Source organism: Haliotis cracherodii, unplaced genomic scaffold (assembly GCF_022045235.1).
Source record: "Haliotis cracherodii isolate W230 unplaced genomic scaffold, xgHalCrac1.p SCAF_8, whole genome shotgun sequence".
Lineage (NCBI taxonomy): Eukaryota > Metazoa > Mollusca > Gastropoda > Lepetellida > Haliotidae > Haliotis > Haliotis cracherodii.
The window spans coordinates 37066444-37090880 of record NW_027266341.1 but is presented as its reverse complement, the minus strand read 5'-3'; the positions used below and the strand labels follow the sequence as shown (position 1 = coordinate 37090880).

Genomic DNA, 24437 nt, shown 5'->3' with positions numbered 1-24437 from the left:
GAGTATAGGGTCTGTGTGGTGTGTGGTTTGTGTGGAGGGTGGGATGTGGGGTGTATGTGTAGTGTGATGTATGTATTCTGTGGAGTATAGGATTTGTGTGGAGTGAAGTATGTATACTGTGGGGTTGTGTGTTGCTGGGTGTGTTGTCTGTTGCTGGGCGTTGTCAGAATGTTTACAATATAAGTCGCCCTTTAGTACAGAGTACATCTGCCATTAAACGATTTTCTCGTATTGAAATAGGGAAAACTATCATTATCCTCGACCGTTATCGTCAGTTGAACGTTTTAAACAGACGTGCATTATCAGCCTATGTGTATATATATTTACACATGTTGTAAGAGTTGCGCGAACTCTATATACATAATGACATGCTACAAACAATGTATATAGAAATGCACAATCATGACAGCCAAGGCGTCGTTTGTGATTGTACTCAATGCACAACGAGTGTAAAGGAATAGACATTTAAAACAGTTATATTGGCTAAATGATTATGTCTGTTCAATTTTGTTCATTTGTGTTTTGTTTAACGACACTCTCAGCAATATTCCAGCTATTTGACGGTGGTTATGTCTGTTCTAAGACCTATGGATGCACAAAGTTGAATGTAAAGGACAACATCGGGTACATGGAGGAATACACTATAATGTATGGTCTGTCTCTTTTTTCAAATTTGGATTCATTATTCAGTTATAGTGGTGAAAAGAGTAACTCCATCCAACAGGCTGAGCACAAGCACTCGAAATGTTACATCTTGAAATTTATGTGGACCATTTGCCTTGACAAAACCTTCCTACAGGTTTATCAAATGAAGAAAATCCTGTATTCGACCCTCTAACAATGTCTGTCATATATACATCTTGTATTGGCCGCAATTTATGTTACACTCACTGACAACATCTAAACATTTATAGATATATTAAAAAAGATTACCAATAGTTATATTGTGCCAACCGCAATGTCTTTCATTGTACATGTAGACGTTTTGAAGCTTCGCACAGATTTTCAATTCTCTTACTTTCTTGATTTATGCACAATGATTAGTTGAATAAATTGATCTTCTCTTTTCCTGTTTATATCCTTGATTCTTTGGGTGCCAACTGCATATCTGCTGATTATGTTGGCATTTGATAAAACGCAACATGCAATAATGGATCGCGGAAGCTTTGCTCTGAAGAAAGCATCAGCTCGTTGGATTCTAAATCTTCTGATGACTGATCAAATACACACCAGGCACACACCAGGCACAACATTTCTCGTGATGATCTAGTTCTGCTTGAAGCTGATCCAGAAATCTTCTTGCAACGACTTGTGACTATGGATGAAACCTGGGTTCGCTACTTCAATCCTGAGTCAGGACAACAAGCGAAAAAATGGAACCATTTGGTATCCCAAACACCTAAAATGGCAAACACTATTTCAGCTCCCATCTTTTCCTCCTGATCTGAACTGAAAAAAATCCACCTGTTCCCAGACATGAATGAAGCCCAAGATGGAACCCATTTCCACTTGAACGATGATGCCATAGCAGCTGTGGAGATCGCTTTCGACAGCCGAGACGAGGATTTCCACAACTGGGATAAAATCCCCATAACATAGTTGCCAAAGGTATATCAATGTGATTGGGGATCACATTGCAATTGGAAAATAAATTATTAAAAGGCATTTAGGTCTTGTCTTTCAATGTGAGGCTCAGAACATATCGATCTCCCCACGCATGTGAATGATGTAGATGAGTGTCTGGTCTGTTGCGTGGTGGTTGTGGTATATGGGATGGGGGTATAGGGCGTGGGTTGAAAAGTGAGGGGTGTTTACCCTCTCGAAAAAGGACATGCGGTCAGTGTAGTATGAGCCGATTTGTACATGTGAAAGCTCCACGGTGATTACAAAGAATATATTTTATACATTTCAATGGCACATGAGTTTAAAGTAAAACAGCCCATCGTTTCATTTATCTGTATTGTTACGACGTGTATTGCTGTAACAGTGAGTCCGTGTTCCTTATCTAAGACTCTTTTAATGTAAGGTATTTATCATAAAAACCACAAAACCATTTCCATTACCATACGAAAGGTCTGCTAAACGATGAGTGTATTGCATGCTTCCGACCACCTCAGAAGCCGGAGTTTAGGGTCCAACTGTACTGATACAGGTGTTCGCGATAAGTAGAGAGCATTCCCACCACCAATGGAGCCCATCACATGTGCACTGTGTGATTGGTACTTTGAGAATACGTGTATATGTTAATGAACTTTTGAAAGTTCATTTGACAAAACAAACAACACATATGTTCCTGGAATATACAGTAGCTATGATACGATACGGTATACGTTGGTTGCATGTTAAGACTGCAAGTGTTATCAATTTCAGATCACAATGTACAGTTTATTTCAACTCAAATCGAACATGCCTGCGTCTCCTCTTTTCCTTACAATAAAAAGAAGACAGGGACGTAGAACTGGAAATGGTATCACTTGTTTACTTATGGTTAACGTGAGCGCAACCCAATTCAAACTAAATGCTAACTTAAAGCTATTTGACTTTAATTCGAGTCACAACGTAAGTTCGAATGCAACGTAGAACATTCTTGTACATGCTACTTCTGTTAAATTGTCATTGATGCACAGCAACGAGTCAAGTCAGTGTAACCATACATTCCCCAAATGTAGAACTGCAGAAGAACGTCAACAAGCTGATCTTTATGAAAATCGGTCCCCATAAACTTAAATGCATGTTAAGGCCATGTGTTCACGTAATTTATATAGTATTTTATGAAGGAATTTTATAAAGGTTGTTGCCTGAACATCAGTCAAATGTCTATCGATGATACCATGATACCATTTGATCTTCTTATCCAATCCAATCTAAATAGACCAAAGTAGTGTTTTTCTTCATTTCCATGTGACACGTCTACAATTGAATTTGGTCGAGTGATTAAATATATATAATAATCTAATGAGGTGTAACTGCAGTACACAATATACGTGTACGGTTGGCTAATGATAGTAAGTCAAGTTAAGTCAAAGTTTATGTATTGGCTTCATGCCAGACAGAGACGGTAATACAGTGTCCATCCAAACCCACAATGCGTGGCTCAACAATTCAGATGAAACAAGACAGGAGACTTGCTCCCATACCAATCCCGACCCCAAAACTCCGTTTAAAGTTGCCTTAGTGTATGTGTACATAATTACAAATATTTTCATATCTTGATCATGATGCATTCTTTCATTCATAATGTGGTACATACACTTTGCAACAGTCTTGCATTAACTGGACAACTTTGAACGAATCACTACGGTTTACTAAGTGAGTGTGTTGTCTCTTGTTTTCAACTGGGAAAGGTTGGGGACTTGGTGCGCTCTTCGTAGTGTGTGGTGTGGGATGCGGGGTGTATCCTGAGACAATCAAACGATCCTACATATGATCCACATCACGACGAAGACCCGGGTTCGATTCCCGACATGGGTACAATGTGTGAAGCCCCCCCCCCCCCCGTGACATTGCTGGAATATTTCTAAAAGCGGCGTAAAACCATACTCACTCACTCACTCACGCCGCTTTTTGAATTTGTCCAGCAATTTCAAGGCGGGTAACCATAAATGGGCTTCAAACATTGAACATGAAGAACACGGGCGTGACGAGCGGACACTATAACTACTAGGCTACCCCTCCGCTCCTATGTTATCGAGGAAAGTAGTGTCAGAACATTCATTGAATCCATTCGTACGTTCAATGTAATGTACATCCGGTACTAACCGCTCTCGAATACGCTGGAACGACATTATCAACTCCGAGTCTATTTTATATTCACGGTAGCTAAGGCACACACTTTGAATGTGAGTATGTGTGCCTTAACCACTGAATACATGCACATATATCGTCGCCTAGTAAAGGTATTTCATGGTATTGTAAGAGTTACAAATAATCTATACACTGAAAGACATACATGAATGCATGTAGTCCTACTCAATGTTCATTGCACCATGAGCGGCGTTAAGAGATCAACATAAAAGATCGCTATAATGGCGATTGGCGTGGGACTATTTCCATTGAATGTCAGCTATACATGTTTTGGTCGTTGTATGTACATATCATGGCGAAGGTACACTAGGTACACCTGCATTAGGTTCTGATACTCTGAGTTCGGCAGGATGCTGTCCCGAACGACTGTGTGTATTATTCTTGCACTGGCTGTTGTTTGTGAGTATATACCTATTTGTTTGTGTCATATGTCAAAGAGAATCAGAAATGAAATGGACGTAACCGTAGTACAAATTCTAGCCTCTGTGTGGTGCTTTCGTCACTGTCAGAACTCAGTTCGTGTAAACACACAGGGGCTGCAGTTGTTAATTAAGAATCAACTTTAAAAATTCTGTGTTTTTGCAGGTATGAACCTAAAATACAGTGTACACACTGTGTCACTCCATGTAGCTATTATAACTATTCAGCCAGGTACTGGTATCTATCAATGTTATTGATTGATTACAATCCTTTAGGAACTGGTATTATAAATAGTTACTGCGGGAACAGAAAACAGGCAGATAATGCGTACGGCGGAGGGATATAACGTGTTTTATCGCGAAACTTATTATGTACTTTTAAATATCATCTGAGACTAGTAATGTCTTCTATATAAGGCAAAACAATGGGTCAAATGTGTTGCAACAACAATTTATTATATATGAATGTGGTAATATGGTTGTGGTCAATCATTTTTTTAGAAACAATAGTTTTTGGCCTTTTATGAGGGCTTCATCAGTAGCTCAGTGACAAAGCTTCAACCAGAACATGCATACTGAAGTTGGAAAGGCCATTGGTATCAGTTTATTGGCTCTTATTCACAATGCTGTGGAAAGCCACCAGGAACTATTTGATGGGCGGCTATTTCTTATAGCTTTGGTGCTGCTTTGCCAAATGCTTCGTGAAGAATTCTTCCTGCACCAAGTACAGAAACATATCTAAGTAATTTAATTTTCGTTGTGTTCATTGTGACCCCTGTGTTCTAAATAGCTGAATACACCACACGAACATGAACACCGGCATTGCACAATCTCAGTTCTACAAATCAATGTCATGTCTTCGCATTTCATTTCTAACTTGCAATTTTCAAACTGTGTTTACCAGTTTTCAGGAAACTAATGCTTGAATCTGGAGGTTACTGACCATTTCATTTGAAACAGCCTCCTTTAATTCTCCCTGGCGTATTTGTTCGGATTCGTAATAGATGCAGTTCTTCTCCTACGCCTGGAATGTTTATCAATCTCGTCATATTTGTCTGATTCCGCGTAGGGAGCACGGGTGGTCCAGTGGTCTAAGGCGCGGCGATTGGCTGTGCAGAGTTGCGTCCCTTGGGCACGCCAGAAACCTATGATTGTGGGGTCGAGTCCCGAATCCCGCCCCGATTATGTTTCTAGGTTTTCCAGCACCATACCCATGCTCGTGGGTTTCACCGAAGTGGTAAACGTCTGAGACCTGCATCACTTCGGGCTTTCCTCCCACATTAAGCTTACATGCCGTAATATAACTGTAATAATGTTAAAAGCGGCGTTAAACCCAACTCACTCACTAATTCCGCGTATCGGATTCTTACAATAGTTTGCACATCGGTATTTCGATTCATACCTCAATGAACCGAAAAAATACACAGTCAATCCTTAATTAGAAAGAAAAGAATTACCAACAATATCACAACAGAGAACATTTGATATTAGTTAATAATACTTATCGCGGACTTGCAAGTAACGGCCACAAACTTTGGGAAGAGTCCATGTCTGATCCCCATGGAGCGTCGGTAGTATTGCGAGGGAGCGCGATAGTATACTGAGGGAAAGCTGTATTTTGTACCATGGTGATGTTTACCAGAAATGAACTGTCAATGATGTTTATTCTTTTGCAGCACATGATGCGAAGGTTTGTATCGGGCTCGGTGAAAAAAGAATAAATTGCACTTTTGAGGATGACGCCTATCCTGACGACACCATATGCTGCGGGAGCAAAAGCGGGGAAACCTCCCATGAATACTGCTGTGGCAGGTGAGATCACGTCCCTCATCTACGCCTTGTTCAGCTGGCACGGACTTCAGTAATGTGGACGACTGTACATATGTACTGTTGGAGAGAAATGTTGTTGTAAGGGTGAACCTATTTAAATTGTCTCATTCTACTTGAGACTAGTGTTTATATCCAAACTTGTATGGACCAGCGCTAAAACTTGTTTAACTTCACAAGCCAGAACGGCAGTTGTGTCCGCATATTGTTTTCAACGCAAAATCAGTGTATCTGCCTACTTTAACATATCTAATTCATTGCTAACGTCAATTCTTTGCTATGGAAGCCCCTCATTGTAAATTTATTGAATATGTACAGAAAAGCATTTGTGAATCTTTCTTAGGAATTGGCAGAACACCACTGATAACATCGTAATTAATGGCATGGTCCTGGGTGAATGTGAGAGGTTCCCATTGCAACTCATTTACATGACATCAAATATTGGTGTAGTGTTATTCAGCTTCCAGATAACAGATTACCACGCCAACGTCACATTGTACTAATATTTAATGGTAGTTGGTGTACAACATGGGCAACTGAAATGTAAATATGCTTTTCCAGTATGGATTTGGCTATGAGTTGTTTTGTGAAGAAGTTGGTAATGTGAAGAACCACTATAAAACACAACTGAATGTAGAGAATGTTCTGACATCCCTAGACACTTGCTTGAAAGTAGTTCTTTTTCGATTTAGATGCAGTGATTTTAAAATAGCTATTAAAACTTGTTGTTACGACAAGGTGGAGTATACTATTGTATACTTTGAAAATGTAAAGGATTATGAAAAGAAAATGCATGTTTGACTTGTCTGTAATCATTACTCTGACATTAGGTCAAAGTATATCTAGAGCGCCACGCGAAAATACATTGAAAGATGGTACTTGTTGTTACCCTGCCTTGCACTTGGCACTAAGGGTAAACAAAGGACTTATCGGCTCGGAGTCAGTATACTGTGTCTGAGTGGGGTATTCATGTATAACTGCCTCAGTGAGCTAGCACTAAAATCGGACTTTAGTCCGGACAAGTACAAGTAGTCACACACACATGCACACACATCGCTATATACGAGTAACCAGTCTAGCTTATCCACCGAACACTGCCTTACAATTAGGTCAAGTAGACAAATCGTTGAAAACTAGAAACCATTACTATAAACTGTGCCCTATAAACTAAATGCACTGAATTTATTTTGGGCCGAAATGTCTTTGCTGCTAGACCTTCACTCGTGACGAGCATTTGTATATGTAATAAACATTTGATAAGCTGATTGCACGAAAACGAAAATCGAATTGTTTTTCGAATATATAGCAGCTCTGGTGCGATAAGTAAGTGTAGTACTTCCTAGTTGAACTTCTCATGCATAATAGTGAGGTGAGCTAGCTTACACGAGGTAAGATAACATGTGATTTTGTCAAAGAGAACAAATAATTAACCTCACATAACCGTATTACAGAAACAACGACAGTTATAAACAAAATCATAATGTTTACCGAATGAGAAAACAAAATCAAGTGTTTACTTCCTATTGCGGTAGTCAGATAAAGCCACCATAGCTACATAGCTGAGACGCATATTGCATCAGATAGAAACTGACTATAGCCGAAACAGTGTGTAAGCTTAAATATCTCACAGTCATAATCGTGACTGACATTCGCAACACCCAACCATCTTAAATACAGTCAATACATAAACTGAAGATCGTTGCAGTAGAATCCACGATGTGGGAAATAAAGCTCGGATCAGCCAGTACATATACCCTCGACACACAGCACTACTTACTTGCGTCTTTCAACTGGCCTGTGGGATTCCCATGTTGTATGACAATGGAGTACAAGCAGCTTACTCATCTCAGTCAGGAACCATTTGTAAATGGTGTTCAATGGAATGTCAGTAGGTCACCCGTTATGTCAAGGCAGAGTCTCGTTGTAGAAACGATGGGTATAGTCTGCAATCTGTCATACATATGTGAGTGAGTTTTACACCAAGTTTAACAATAATCCAGCATTATCACTGCGGTTAACTTGTAGAAGAGACGGAACTATGTTGCTATTTATTAGACAAGTGTGGCATCTTTCTGAACTGCAATTAGTATAGGCATGGTTTCCTTCTATGTCATGTCCAAAACATGATACAAAGTAGCTCATTCAGGCACCTTCTTACTGAACATGCTGTACATATTATCCTCTTTGCATTTCGCACACTGTCACCATCCCGAAGACATATTTCCTCAGGAACACATATTTTGTGTTCATCCTAAAGGATATATTTTGACATTATTACATGCAAGGGATAACACAAGGTTGTTTTCTTTCAGCAATGAACGCATAGTAAGGGATGTGGTAATGCCGACGGTGGTTGGCCTCATTGCCCTGGGCTGTATAATTGCAACAATTATCCTAATGGGCTATGTCATCTTCTGGAAACCAAAGGGAGCTCGAGGTCGAGTTGGGATCATCGACAAAGAGGATGACAAATCTACAGGTACATATACAAAATAGACTAACAGACAATTTGATGTTGGGGAGTGTGGGTGAGGTTGTCCTGGACGTTTGAAAAAGTATGTGGTGTGGGTAAATCAAAAATGTTTGGCTCCTTTCTCTCAAAGAATTGATGAACCACTCCAACTGCAGCACAAGTCACCAGTGGGAGCTTGCCTGCTGTGTTAATGCTCGCAAGGCAATTCCGATTTCAGTGTTTTTAGTGTTTATGATGACATTTCTTTAAAACTTAATCACAATTTTCAAAGAAAATCGGATACGATACACTTACTATCCATACTAATTGCTATATATACTACAGACAAAAAATAAGGGAACTGATAAATTGATAGTGTAGGTGTAATGGCGATAAGTGTCGGGCGTTTAGATCAATATCTGGCGAGTGCGGTATGTTTGGCGTGTGGTTGCTTGGTATTGCACGCTATGCACATGAAACACTCCCCCCTGCAGGTGGGCCATGTTGACCGGTGCAGTATGTTTGGCGTATGGTTGCTTGGTATTGCTCGCCATGACACATGAAACACTCCCCGCAGGTGGGCCACGTTGACGTGTGGTTGCTTGGTATTGCACACCATGACACATGAAACACTCCCCGCAGGTGGGCCACGTTGACGTGTGGTTGCTTGGTATTGCACGCCATGACACATGAAACACTCCCCCCAGGTGGGCCACGTTGGCGGGTGCTGGGTCTCTGGCGTACATTCGCCACCCGAAGCCATCCCACAGATGCTCTACACGGGACGTGTTAAGAAAATGTCATCTTATAAGTTCAACATTTCTGCCCATAATTCTAGAGAATGAAACTACAGAGGCAAGATTTCGTCAACACATCACTGGCCAGTGAAATGTCCATTCACAATAATTAAGTCAGATGGCCTTTCATGTATGACACCATAACACTCCCGCCCCCATACCGACAAAGGCCAAGAATATATATATAATGAAAAACTGGCTGCCTCAAAAACTGGCTGCCACAGGAGGTATCGATCAAGCGATATCTACATTAAAGATGTCGCCGCAATGAAATTGCATCAGAATGCTTTGCAGACCATTGTTACGTCATTGGTAACCATAACGTCACAATCAAATGACATCACTAATGGCTCTCCTACTGAAGCTGTTAGCAGTACTTTTTACACTTAAGAGAGTGCTTTTTATTGTCTGCTAACTGATAAAGTTGGAGGAATGATGTTGGATGATACCTAGAATCTCACCCTTGGATCTTTTGATAGCATGTATATCAACACTCGTCGATGAAGGTTTAAGACTCCGAGAGTTTTATCGTCTTGTGTAGATATATTTGATATCAAAAGGCACATGGGTGAGATTCTCTACATATGTTCTACAACATAAAACAGGCAAAAGGTGTTCTACCAAGTTGTAACCAACTGCTTTATACGACAATACCTGCAGTATGCAACTATTCCACGCCCTTGATGTCAGCAGCTTCTGTAAACCATGAACCTGCATTGTTAAGGCCATTCACTGGTCACCAAGGGGTATACTCACCGGTCACCAAGGGGTATACTCCCCAGTTACCAAGGAGTATATTCACCGGTCACCAAGGGGTATACTCACGTGTCACCAAGGGGTATATTCACCGGTTACCAAGGAGTATGGTGAGCCAGTTTAAATCCCTTCCACGCAATTTGGCAATTCTATCTATTTCCAAATCTATTGTCGAAGCAAACTGTCTGTGATCGTAAAGCTTCTCAAACAACATTCACACTGATTGTCTCCAGGTTAAAATGAGAATAACATTCTTTGTTTCATTGTAGATCCAGATACAAAACCAACCATTGTTGTAAACGATGAAGCAGATCAAACTCCACCTCACAAAGGTACACTCTGCACGTTTCAGGCTATTTATAAAGATAACAATTTATACATCGGGCCGAGGGGTTCGGTTTCAATTTGTTCTTTAAATACAACCAGTGAAGAGACTCGCATTCGTTTCACTTCCTATTATTACAAATTCACAGATGTCACAGTAGAATTACTTCCCTTTGCCGTATCAGGATCTGAGAGACTTTGATTAATAGTAATGTATGAACCAGCAGACGACAGGGTGATCCCGAAAATTTGATTGTGCGGATAATGTTAGTAATATATTTATAGTTTTTATAAGCAAATTTTGCACATTAAAATGGTACAAGCAAAATGTTTGACAGCGACCTCTGCACAGTAATCGAATAGACATTCGTAATGGCATTGGCTTGCCGAACACTTCGTACATTAAGCCTGTGACGTTCAAGCAACATTACATGAACAGTCTTTTTCTATCCAGGTACAAACATGCCTACTACTGCAAATGATGAACTAAAGGTCACTCCAACAGAAGGTACCTCCCCTTAACCAGCAGGAGTGGCACAAACAGGACCAGTTGATGCCCCATCCAGTGGACATAATTAGACCATTCGATTAGTCAAATATTACATGAATAGTACGTTATAATTACAACGTGAAATGCTTATATTTGACATGAACAAGAAGACTGTGTATACTGTGCCATTGAAAACGGGTCTGTATTATCCTGAATGAATCTACATGGAAAAGTAGTTATTTATAGCGTTTCTAAAGAAAAGTTCTCGGGGAAAATGTCAAACATGTGATAGTCATGGGAGGTAATTTATTTGGTTCTCCAAAATGAATTTGTTCACCATTGTTGTTAAAAAAAAGTCACTGTTGACAATACGAACATTAAACCATCATTGGCAATGGAATACTATCTTTGTTTAAGGCTGCACTTCTCAGTAATTGAAGTTCTCAAAACAGGTTTCACAATAATATAAATACCCTCATGGAAAAGAATAATGTCTTTCCTAAAACCATCTGATGAACATAGGCAAACTTAAAGGAACAGATCTGATTCATGTAGAAATTGAACATATCGAAAATGCTCTTTTTCAAAGTTTAGACTCAGTAATAGACTTATGTAGTGTAAAAGGAAACATACATAAGCTCGAGCTAGTCCACTGCAGAGATGATTTGATCGGATGTACTGAGACGGGTTGGCTACAAGAACAAGAAATATCACATCTTGAAACTCTTGTAAACCATATGGCTTGTATATCCTTGATATGACCTCACGGGAGTACCACACACACACTGTACGTACCACACAAACACTGTACGTACTTGTACTTCCTGTGTGACCTGGAATAGAATTCGACCTTCAGCGGCGGATGTGTGACATGTAATATATTTGTTTATAAAGTTGACAATGCATGCTATGTAATATTTGTTTTGTATATTTATGTGTTTCATTGCGCTAATGTCATTGGAATGCAATCTTGAGTGAGTGAGTGAGTGAGTAAGTGAGTGAGTGAGTTGGGTTTAACGCCGCTTTGAATAGAATTCCAGCTATATCACGGCGTGTCAGCTTAATGTGGGAGGAAATCCAGAAGTGATGCAGGGCTCAGACGTTTACCACTTCGGTGAAACCCACGAGCACGGGTATGGTCCTGACAAACCTAAAAACAAAATCGGGGCGAACCGGGATTCGAACCCACAATCATAGGTTTCTGGCGTGACCAAGCGAATCGCGGCGCCTTAGACGACTGGGCCATGGCCACCCGTACCCCCGAATGCAATCTTGAGTTATTATTACTTGGCTATGCTTTGTCTCACTTTCTTGACTTAGGCACACTCAAAGTAAATCGACCTTCTCTGTTCCCTGTGTTTGTGTGTGTGACAGCACTGTTGGTTGTCAATTGAATATAAGGTCATATACACTGTATACTAAATTAGAGGATTTGCTGAAACAGCAATCAATTATCCAAAAGGTTAGCACATGTCACATGTTATATGTTCTTTGGCAATGTTACCAAGCTAAAGAACCAAATGAAAAAGACTGATTGTCACATTAATATGTCTATATACGAAGTTACAACACCAAAACACTGATCTACCGACAGCGTAAACTTGTATAGATAATGTATATTTAACCGAACAGACACAGACACTATGGTAGATTGAGGAATGTGAGGATTTACTGAAACACAGTAGCGCCTGCTAGAACAACCAGGGATACTATAATAGATGTTGAACCACGACTGCATCATATCATGTTTCATATTGTTTCGTTTTGTCTGTATGATTTGTCTCCACTGATTTTTATTTGAATATTACTAATGATAAAAATGAATACATTGAAACATATAGTTGTCTTTATTATTTTATGTAGAGTAGCGTTAATATGAGATTAAATTAAACAACATGTGTTGGGTGCTTAATACAAATGTCATTGGAAGTAGAATTAGCTTTCAAACGAAATGCATCTAACTTATCAGCATTTGATATTTCCTGTTGGGGCTTAATACAAATGTCATTGGAAGTAGAATTAGCTTTCAAACGAAATGCATCTTACTTATTAGCATTTAATATTTCCTCGAAGTAATATAAATTCCTTAAGTAGGTTATCTTAATTTTCATGGTTGAGGCTGAATTTGTATTTAATGCCATATTATGAACGACATGCTATATTGTGCATCTTGCATTAGTATTGATCTGAATTACCGGATGTAGAAAGAGGTGAAGTATGTGTTTAACCACGACTTTCAGTCTCAGTTCCGGTTTGCATAACAATAGTGACTGCTTCATGGCATGTATTGTTTCGTTTGGCCTGTACCATTCGTAATACCTCATGTGTCTCCATTGATTGTAATTTACATTATACTTTTGGTTAAATGAATGTTTTGAAAGATACGTCGGTGTCTTCATTATTGTATGCAAGATGAAAATGAAGAAGAAAGAGAAGTCTATTTGTGAATATAAACTAGCTACGCAAGAAACAATGAAGAGCGAGGTGTGGTTTGTGTCACGATGAAACATTATTCTATCATTTCTGGAGATTTAAACATGCGCTCGCGACTTGATGACGTAAATTGGACGACGCTATTTTAAAGAGGGAAGTGTCTATTGAGTTGTTCCTCATAGATGTATTTAGGCAACGCAGATAAGAGCAATGGCCGAACGATCGCATTCAAAAGTGGGAGAGATCTGACAATCGTTATTTGAGAGAAACAATATAGATGATCGACGTGAAAATTATGAGAATATCCCGTAAATACCTAACTTAACCTCCTGTTCATAAAATGGAGGTCGGATTGTTTTCTGGGAGTCTTCATTAATTAAAAACGCGTGAGTATGTTAAAAATTTGTACATTTTAATAGCATCCTTGAAGAGGCTGTACATGATGTTATTATCTCATATAAGAAACAAAGGACGAGTGGGAGTTGTTTATTATGCAGTATTTTTTTTAATGTTAAATATTTACTATATAGAACTTTTACATTGGACGAGAGGTCGGTCACTTGAGCATACAATTGACGTTCAATACACAAGTTCATACGCTTTTGAAGAGACCGTATTCTTGAAATGACATAAGCACTGACGGACTAATAACGCATTCCTGGGGGAACCCCTGGGAATTCCCTTGCACGTTTACATAGAGAAGCGTTGTTTTCTCATCATTTAGACCCTTTAACCTTGAACTTGGCGTTTAGTCATACATTGAGAAACGTCAGAGAATCTGACTGCGTGATCGTTCACCAATATCCTCGCTACGACCCATCCTAGAGAACAATACGATAGATGCACATCCAAACCATCCATGTCTAGGCTGACAGTGACAGTCTACAGCAATCTACGAATTTACCATAGTGTCTATTTGACACATTTTTATAATCCCCTTTCAATGATCGGCCAATTGATCAATGATGACTAATACATGTAACCGCCACAGGTTCATTAACAACTTCGGAAATATCTCCCTTCACGTTTATCGTGTCAGCCATTTTGACGTCTTGTACTTGATGCACATCTTAACAGACCATTCTCCTCCAATGATATTTGAAACAAACGGCAACAGATGTTCATGTAGAGGACGTTGAGCTTGCATACACTCGTGTCACCTCTCTTTTTGAGGAACTATTTTAGTCCGCGATACAGGCTGTCAGTGTAAACATGAAGTCACGTGCATTAAATGAAAGTGTGTATAGATCTAGACCTAAATTTTCCAAGTAAAAAATAGTGATATCAATTTTTTTTTAAATGACTTTAGCCACCATGAGAGGCTGTAGAAAACATGACATGTTCACTCGTAAATAACCTACTTTCCGTTACCTCCCGGTTATAAGCGCTTGTTCGTGAGTCCAGTGGTTAAAGAGTCGGCTCGTCGCGCCAAATACCCGAGTTCAATCCGAACATGGGTGCAATTTGTGAATCCTAAAAGCGGGGTAATACCCTCCTCAACCACACCTTATACCATAACTGTATTCTATTTGTCCTTATAACTTCCTTTCTTTAGAGAATTTAAATTACAATATATTCACCACCTACATCGATTTAAGTAACCAAATTCAGGCCACAATAAATTTATCATTATCTTTTCTTGAATAACTTTCCAATATAAACTGAGACAGGAGGCATCATATAGTTAATAAAAATATTTTTTAAACTTTGGCTCTAGGCATTTGTGTACACTAAGTTTCGACGGGTGTAATGCATGCATGTTTGACAGGAGTCAAGGAAAGAAAGAAGCGACACATGAAGCGTGTTTTATTGTCTTAGGTCCTGATTGACAGCAACATGATGTGAGGCGGACAGTGATTTAAATGTAATAATTAATTTATTATGGTTATTATATGGTGTATTATAGTTTTATCATCCAAAACTGGCCCCCACAGGAGATATCGCTTGGATGAGATCAAGCGATATCTATACTGTAGATATCGCTGCAATGAAATTACATCACAATGCTTTGCAGACCATTGTGACGTCACCGGTTACCATGACGTCACAATCAAATGACATCACTAATGGCTCTGCTACTGAGGCTGTCAGCAGTACTTTTTACACTGAAAACACTGCTAATTACTGTCTACAAATTGAAAAAGTTGAAAGAATGATGTTGGATGAGAAATAAAATCTCACCCTTGTGTCTTTTGATATCAAATATATCAACACTCGTTGATAAAAGTGGCAAACATCTTCGGCAAGCCTCGGAATTTTGCCACTTTTATCAACCCGTGTTGATATATTTGATATGAAAAGACACTCGGGTGAGATTCTCTATATCAACCTAACGCTAATAAATGTATTGACACTAAATGTAACGTAGTTGTGTTGTCACGATTGAATGACTGCGCATGAGTACCATTTATGTGCAACACAAGGCAAAATTCGGAGTATTCGTCCGGGTCATGCAAGCCGTCATTTCCCGTACATATCCGCTTTTCCTGCACTCTACCCCCGTACGATGACACAGCTAGCTCGTGGTGACAAGGCTGTATAAAGACTGTTAATCACACACTTGGTCTCTGGACATCTGGGACAAGAAGTCATATCGCTCACATAGTTAGTAATTCACATACTGAGTAACCAGCAGAGTTAATATTACAGTGTTACTGAACGTACAGAACACGTAGATACCAACGAGGACTTCGTCCAGCCAGGAATCGTTTGGCTACAAGGAATAAGGTTGACGTCACTATCTGTTTGGTGAAGTGTAGTCAGGTGTGTGTTCACAATGTACTTTCTGAAACGTGGATGGATACTTCTCACTCTGACTGCTGTTTGTGAGTATATACATGCTATACGACTACTACCCTTGACAACTGTGCCAACAAATACTATTGACTATGGTGGCCGAGAGGGGACATCGCTTTCTCGCTTTCTCGCTCTAACGCTTTCTCGCTCTATCGCTTTCTCGTTCTATCGCTTTCTCGTTCTATCGCTTTCTCGTTCTATCGCTTTATCGCTCTATCGCTTCCTCTAATGACTAACCATAGTCATATGAAGGAATCGGGTGTTCTTTAACTTCTTTTGAATAGTATGTAATATAAATATTGAAATTAACGTTCGAGTTAATTATAAATGCAAAAAAAATAAGCGTAGACTTAATTACCGTAATAAGCGCCTAGGGCGCTCTCAAAATTAGAATATTATTTTGGTGAAAAAAACGTTGACTTGATTAATTTCGTGGTTTATGCTGACAGCCTGAAATGTTTATGTACGACAGATATATTTTTCCCGAATTTAATTGCCCATAATTAAGTGTGCATATAACGAGTGCGTATTATACGCGAATAAATAAGTCTTGTGTACATTTATCAATCGGAAGGGGTGCTAATTGGGATTGTTCACTAGCCAATATATTAGCAAATATCGGCGTGGGCGTTTATTAGAGCGGGGCGCTTATTACGTCGAATACGGTAATTATAATTTGCATTTATGTCTCAGAAATGACTGTTGATAAGAGGGCCTCACTGAACACGTTGAATAGCGGAAATACCAACTTGAATATAAAACCAATCAACTATCTATTTTCACATTACGGTTACTGAGAACAATATGTCATCCAAAACTAGAAATTACAGAATGGACATCCGGGAGTATTACCATTGCTTCGGTGAGGACTTCCACTTTGATGACATCTACTCCGCATCTATTGCTTTTTAGGAAGTACGTACTACTCAGCGCTATTGAGCGGTGTGATTTGTTTTGATAACTTGGGGCGGGGGATCCAATAGCTAAATAGGGCCATAAATCAATCAATTTTTTTTTTACGCAGAAATACGTGGATTGTTATAAAAGCACATATGTCTGTACTGTTAAATTATATTTAAGTAGATAGTGAGAAAATTTCAGCATTCCGTCCATATGTATAATTTGAAATGCGACTGGAAAAATCTCAGCTCTCTATTTATTATGATTAAAACCCACATCAGCCCCCCCCCCCCCCCCCCCCCCCCACACACACACACACACACACACTGAGGACAATTCATTAATGTTGTTTTACGTATATACTTTTTTTCGTAAAGAAACATCGACACCACACCACCACCACATAAAGCATAGGTTTCCCCATAGCCCAAGGGACACAACTCTGCATAGTTAATTCCGGCGCCGTGACGCCTGGATCACCAGTGCCCTCGTTTAGACAGAGACTTGATATGATCTGATGGTGACGTGTTTGCGGGCGTTGATGAGACAGCGGATCTTGTTTTATTCCTGTTTAGTGTTCAAGCGATGATAGAAATCTTTGATTAATGTGAACTACATGACATCTACACACAGGGCATTTAGACACTGTTAAGTACATGTATGTTTGCTGGTATGTATTTGTGTTCGAACGGTCGTGTATCAGGCGTCCTTTTGCGACTTATTTTATGAAATACTATCGTCAAAGTGAACGGTTGCAGGCACGAATCGTAGAATTAAAGTCAAATAGTCTTCACTTCACTTCACTTTACTCTCCAGAGAACCACGCATGGTGGTATTAGAGTACATTTTACATGTCAATCATTATATACAAAAAGTCAAAATGGCGGCGGACTAAAACAAAATATTGTAGGTAAACAGTTGTAGATATAATAAGCATGTCTTTCATCTAAGTTTTCATATTACAGAGAAGATAACATTTATAAACTTTGCTAAGTTTCTTAAAACAGTGAAATCTGATGATGTTAACAACTGTCTATAAGATACCATATTTGAAAATTTGGTTAGTTTTGTTGAAATAAATCTTTTTCTATTTTCATCAAAAGCAGGACAACGAAATATATAATGAAACTCGTCTGCAATGGTCGGAGAGTCACACATTTTACAAGTTCTAAATTCCCTTGGAGTATTATACCAACGCCCTGTCTCAATAGGTAAACAATGATTGGATGTTCTAAATCTTAATATTGGGTAGTAAATGTATTTGGGCAATAAGATAAAGGCTGTTATATATCAAAGAACACGTGAATCAATTCCTGCTTGTTGCTCACGTCAAAAGGCCGCAACGTATTTTCACTAAGACGTCACTGCTGTGTAACCTCGTTTCGTGGCTTCATAGCGCCATGTAACATCTTCAGTAGGAATATTGCTCGACTTTATAAAATGAGGAAAATACGTAAATGCGCACATTTGTATCCATTTGGTGCCAAATAAACACACAAACATGTGGAGATTAGGATGTTTTCTTGTATCTGAACGTTTTATACTTGCGTGGTTTAATAATTTAAAAAGTTAAATAATTAAATACACACTGGCCTTCTTTTTTCAGTTAAAAAATGTAAGGAAAAACACATATTTTAGACTAACTTAAATACACTGAATTCAGTCTAGCGCACATCCGTTAAGATATTCGAAACATTTATGAATGTAGATTGAGTCTGAAGTGGGATGTTTACACCGAAATTATTTGCGCAATTGATGTTCGCTCACTTTTAACAGTATGAAGTCCAACATGAAGAGTCAATGAAAGCTAAAAATCCATATTTAAAGGAGTGTTTTGTATTGTGAAATGATATTAACAATTTTAAATGGAAGCTGCTGGTCATGGAATAGAATGTAAGATTCCTACAGCTTGTGATCCTTTGTATGTCAGCAGCTTACTTAGTCTTTGGCCTGCGTCATTAAAATACTGTTTAAAGCGGCGTTAAACTCAACTCACTCACTCATGCAGACGTCTGATCAGCTGTCTCAAAGATTAAATTGTGAAGCGTTTCAATCAGTCAATCTTTTTCAGTTTCTCGTCCCATATTATATATCATACATTTTCAACAACAAATACAAAACGCATATTTCGCTTCAAGGTAATAACAATGTCATTTTTATGAATGAAGGCATATAAGTAGAATTACAGATGCACTGTAAGCAGTGTATGAGAATTTACATTCACTTTACTGCAACGTATCTTCATGATTTAAGTGTTTAATTAAAACTGGTCAACAATGCGTTTACAAAATGTGCGAGTTTTCTTAATTCAGAAGGATGATCGGTACTTGATCATTTATCAAGTTCGAAAATATTTGATTTGACCCTGTAAATGATTTTGGTGAAAATGTCTACAAAGATAATCAAAATATGGACAGGATAATAAATACTGATATTCGTCTGATAAATCATTCATATTACAATCACTACAAGTGTTGTCTTCGGGTCAAATATTTTCCCATCTCCCCTTCTCTATTGCTTATGTGTTAGTGGATCTTATCTTAATTATATCAATACGGGTAGATAATTAATAACTTTTTAATTTTATTTCATGTCAAATAATCTATAAAATGATGCCTGTCGAAAAGTATTTACGAAATTTGTCGATCTGACATAGATGTACGTCGACAGAATATAAATTTCAACATTCAATTTTCAGCCTATGCCTTTGAAGTGTGCACCGAGTATAGGAATTTTCGTACCAGGACACTGACGTGTGACGATTCATGTTGTGGGTCAAGCTCTTTCAGGTATTGTTGGTAAGTATGATTGTAAAGATGCATCACTTGTGACGTTAAAGATTATAACAAGCAGACATTCCTATCCCAATTTACTCGCATTATTTCATCAGCAAAAATGTGAAAATGCAGTCACATACCAAATCAGATTATGTAGCTTGATTTAAACATACAGTATCATATACATTACGTTGGTTACTATGGTGACATACCATAAATACTTCAGAAATAAATTCAGTGTACGAAACTGTGAAAATCAGATACATTTTTAAGCCTGTTATCTAGCGAAACGCAGTTGCCGGTAGTTTCACAAAATTAGAGTGATAACAAATTATTTGCAATTGTCCCTCGTGGGGGCCCGATATTGTCTTTCACAAAAGCGACTTCATTTGATCGGAGGGTCAGATACAGCGACAACGTGTCCTCGATGGCATGGGAAGTTTAGCAGAGATGTTGTATGATTAAGGAAAGTGTTTTGAGTGCTGCTGGTTTGGCAAGAAACAAACACTTTCTTTTTACACAAGCTGCGTGTGTGGCGGGTGATACGGTAGGGAAGGACATGCTTACCGTTTTCATCAGTGTCATCTCTAATTTTTCAGTGATCCATTCATATGGTTTTCACCGCTTCTGCCAATGGAATCTGTTACTGATACATATACTCAAGGATGTTTATTCTCTGCCGTTTATCATACTATCAATCACTTGTTTGTCTGGCCCAGGTCCGGTCGTAATAGATCCAGTTAGACTTCCAACTGTGTAACTAATTCGTGTTTCTTCTAGCACCACCTCAGTCTCCACCGGCACCAGGCATGCAGTGTCAAACGTGATTATCGGGGTCTCCGTGGGTTGTTCACTCATCTTGATCGCCATAATCGCAGGAGTAGTTTTGTGCTGTGTCTGCTGCTGTAGGTCATCTCAAGGTCATCGAGGTCACGTCGTGACCACCAACCAACAACTTGCCGTTGTATCAACAGGTACTACACATGCTCCATCAATATGTATAATCCATCAATATGTATAACCCATCAATATGTATAAGCCATCAATAAGTAGTAGATACGTACGATACGTAACAGCTTCAATCTTTAATTATACTTTTAAAAGGAACAACATCACTATCGTTGATGAATCAAGTGGAATACCAGGAAGCTTGTACCAGTTCAAATCTTTTGTGTGTTGGTGTTGCTCCACAACGTGGCGTGTGCTATGATGACATTTATGCATTTGTCTTTGTGGTTTCCTTTCTTAAAGTCTCTGAGAATGTCAACTTGTTTCACAATTAAGTTTGTTTGGTTTTCTCTTATTACGGGAAGTATGTCTCAAACTTTAAGGAAATATTTTTTTGTCATCTTAAGGAACCAAATGTACGTTTATAATACACCAAAAGACTTAATCACCAATCGTATCATTCAGTTGTTAGTCTCAATACAACGTTTCTACATAAACAGTAAATGCGAGTGGAAGTGTGTGCTGCAATCTCATTGGTTCAAACCCGACCGGACTTGTCACTGCCTTTTAATACATTTCTTGTTAAGTATAATGTCCCTATTTTGACAGCAATCATTTAGTCTAGTGACATGAATTGAAATATAACCGCTGGATTGAATCGTTCATGAATTGCAGTTGCATATACAATATGGGCATATTCTCTTTTATCGGAAATAAAAATACTAGAAACCGTGAGCTATATATAGTGACCACACGTGTGAGGAAGATGGTTAAAAAGGTCAACTCATAGTAGTTGTACAGATATCGGGGGAGTATTGTCTCTTAAAACTATCATTGGCATCACAAGCTATCAATCATTGCCAACAGCAGTGTGGCTTTATTCCCTGTGATGGCATGTTTACAATATTTCAATCAACAACTCCATACCATTGCCCTGGCTCTGATGTTGGTGAACTTCACGTTATGAAGACATAGAAAAAGTGACGTTTGTTAAAAGTTAATTAAGACTCATTAAATAGACCCATAACAACATGGAGCATGGCCAGTGTGTCCCCCTGCAATATGATTGCATGGCAAGAACGAAATACTACTGATGCGTAAAACTCACCTCACTCACTCACTATTATGTATGTGGTGCTTTTAGATAACTTTCAAAATCACAGTCGAGTAAGGACATTCAATACTAGTGTTAAATCTATACGTTGCTTAAATCTGGAACTCTTAAATAAATGGATAATATGCACCTAATCATACAAGTTCATACAATTCTTTTGCCATTTATAATATTGATATTCAGGCGCCGCGGACCATTACCAATCACCACATGATTTTATTCAAAACGTGTATGATAATGTTACTATTTTACTGCTCTATAGTTCTTGAAAGAAAATATATCTTAATGTTGCTATGTGGTTCTATGCTTGCTTTTCAATATTCCCATATATACGAAAAAGCAGGCTTGTACTTGTACAGGGGGTAGTATTAAAATATGACATGCTTCTTATCATTACGAATTTGGCTGCTCTGTTGTTTTACTATATGCCTATAAGGCTGATGCAGAATAACTTATTGCCGTTGACAAAGTGAAGTAATACCCTTACTAGCCTCAAATGTATCCTTTATCCTTTATCCAGGTACAAACCCCACCGGTGCTGCATATAATGCGGGATACATCTACCCATCTCAGCCTGCTCAAGGTACGTACTACCCCCAACCTGCAGGGATGGCACAGCCTCCACCACCCTACTCCCCCGGACCAGGACCAGTCTATGATCCAACACAAGGACAAGCCGTCTTCCCAGCACCTGGTGGAGCGGTCCCTCCCTTTACACATCCTGATGCTGCTCAGCATTTTGAAAACAACCCCGAACCCACCAAAGCCATAACAGCCAACGTTTAAATTAGCCTATAGTGGTAGAGAATCACCTGGCTGATGAACAATATACTTCTACAAAGACATATGTTGCATGAAGGTGCATCAGAAGTTTCCATATACTTCCATTGGACCCACCTAGTTTCTTCTACCATCACATTGGACTATATTTTGTGGAGTCCTCAAGTTGCTCCATAAGCTTTATCAATTAGACTGATTTGCCTGATTAGATTTGCCCCTCAACCCTAATTGTATTGCAAATCGAACATATTTCTGAAACGTCTTTTCTTTAACTGTAAGCTGAAAATATTCGCACTTATTCACAGCATACGTATTTCAAAATTAACGTACAGTTTTTAGTTTGAACAAATAATCAAAAGCGCTACGATGTGGTTGGATTTCTGGTCCTTCCGTTTTTGTGTGGTTTTGTTTACCTGCCGCCGTCGCATGGCAGGAGTACGACTTTTATAGTTAATTTGCCCGAGGAGCGGGTGCTATCGGTAGAGCAGGGCACGCTTACCCTGTTCGTGAACACCTGGTGTCATCATTAATTTTCAGTTGTCCATTCATATATGTTTCACGGCGTTTTAAGGTTACCTTTTATGTAGAATGGGATCCGTTTCGTTTGAGACTGGTTATTCGCTTGCGTTGGTTATTTTTATGTTTACAAACCCCTGAATGGATAAATGTGCAACCATTTTCATCAAAGACATTTCTTTCTGGCGTTTAGACATTTAATAACGTTGTCAACGACTAAAGATCTCACGATAAATATATTTTAAGCCTCCACACACAAGTATCGGCATGGAAATGTTATTTACCCTCTTCATCGAGACTCATGTGTTGTTCATAAGTGTATTCAGAGGAAAGACTAGAAGAAATGCAAGTGTATAACATATCTATTGTTCAAAACGTAGTTTTAATGGTTTATCCAACCTTCATTAGATTGAAAACGATTAATAGACCTTTTCGTCTATTGTAGAATACACAGGCTAACATTATTGATGATATGATTTGACATATATAACTTTGGCAAGAACTATGGTATGAAAGGTAAATTAACTTCAGTAATTCAGAAATTCAACACCACTGTTAAAGTTTGAGTTGGGCGAGACAGGTGTCTTGTGCCTATTTACTGTTAAGTGGAACATATATCAATTAAAATTATTTATGAACATAACACACCTGCATGAGCGAACATCATCACCTGAATAGTCTGCATGCTCATTTGTTTATTTGGAAGCCACAGTAGTGATTTTATATATCAACATTGTTTTACAGATTTCATGTGTTCTTGAAGGTGAATTGAAAACACAATCATGTTGTTTTTAGTGTACTGCTTTTCATTATGGTTTATTATTTCATTATCTTTTTAAAAATTGTATGTTCATGCAATAATTACACTATACATGTATGTAAATATTTAATTGCTATTCGATGAAATACTAAAATACTAAAATATTTATGAAACCTTTGATGGACATGTGATTAGTTTGGATATATTTCATGTCTTACATTGTAGTTCTCCTTGTATGCGTTATAAGTACTTAAAACCGAAGCATGGAGATTCGTACAATATGCATTCTTGTAATTCATATAGAGGCTTATTACGAAATTATTGTATTAATGTATTATTTTATTATAGCCTAATATATTACTCAGATTTGTATGAATATGTGCGTTTGTTATTTAAAATATTACGCAGTAGTATTCAAGATTTGTATAAAATATATATGCGCAAGTTTAAACAATTATATTTGTTTGTTTAAGTTTGTTTTTGAACTTTGATCCCAAACGACAATGATACACATATAACAAGTGCGCGTTTTTCACAATTGATA

The 24437-nt window shown here is 38.4% G+C and overlaps 2 protein-coding genes across 3 annotated transcripts; both read left to right on the top strand.

Moving 5' to 3' along the window:
- The first annotated feature begins 4083 nt into the window (after positions 1 to 4083).
- Positions 4084 to 11779, top strand: LOC139449896 (uncharacterized). Its single transcript, XM_071231486.1, has 5 exons — positions 4084 to 4203; positions 5900 to 6035; positions 8363 to 8529; positions 10325 to 10387; positions 10834 to 11779. Exons 1-5 carry the CDS (start codon positions 4155 to 4157, stop codon positions 10899 to 10901), a joined length of 483 nt encoding a protein of 160 aa, XP_071087587.1. The 5' UTR covers positions 4084 to 4154; the 3' UTR covers positions 10902 to 11779.
- A 1728-nt stretch (positions 11780 to 13507) lies between these two features.
- On the top strand, positions 13508 to 22905 carry LOC139450385 (cysteine and tyrosine-rich protein 1-like). 2 transcript variants are annotated; one of them, XM_071232078.1, is made up of 5 exons: positions 13508 to 13688; positions 15952 to 16127; positions 19697 to 19796; positions 20556 to 20749; positions 22358 to 22905. In XM_071232078.1, the coding sequence occupies exons 2-5, from the start codon at positions 16079 to 16081 to the stop codon at positions 22621 to 22623; spliced, it is 609 nt and encodes a 202-aa protein (XP_071088179.1). In that variant the 5' UTR covers positions 13508 to 13688; positions 15952 to 16078; the 3' UTR covers positions 22624 to 22905. The 2 variants fall into 2 exon arrangements, with proteins under 2 accessions (XP_071088179.1, XP_071088178.1); XM_071232077.1 differs by lacking the exon at positions 13508 to 13688 and having other exon boundaries at positions 15813 to 16127.
- Positions 22906 to 24437: the final 1532 nt, after the last annotated feature.

Coding starts and splice junctions, on each gene's coding strand:
- LOC139449896 (XM_071231486.1), top strand. CDS start 4,155: ATGCTGTCCCGAACGACTGTGTGTATTATTCTTGCACTGGCTGTTGTT. Junction 4,204..5,899: donor TCTTGCACTGGCTGTTGTTT/GTGAGTATATAC, acceptor ATTCTTTTGCAG/CACATGATGCGAAGGTTTGT. Junction 10,388..10,833: donor TCAAACTCCACCTCACAAAG/GTACACTCTGCA, acceptor TTTTCTATCCAG/GTACAAACATGCCTACTACT.
- LOC139450385 (XM_071232078.1), top strand. CDS start 16,079: ATGTACTTTCTGAAACGTGGATGGATACTTCTCACTCTGACTGCTGTT. Junction 16,128..19,696: donor TCTCACTCTGACTGCTGTTT/GTGAGTATATAC, acceptor TTCAATTTTCAG/CCTATGCCTTTGAAGTGTGC. Junction 19,797..20,555: donor AGCTCTTTCAGGTATTGTTG/GTAAGTATGATT, acceptor TGTTTCTTCTAG/CACCACCTCAGTCTCCACCG.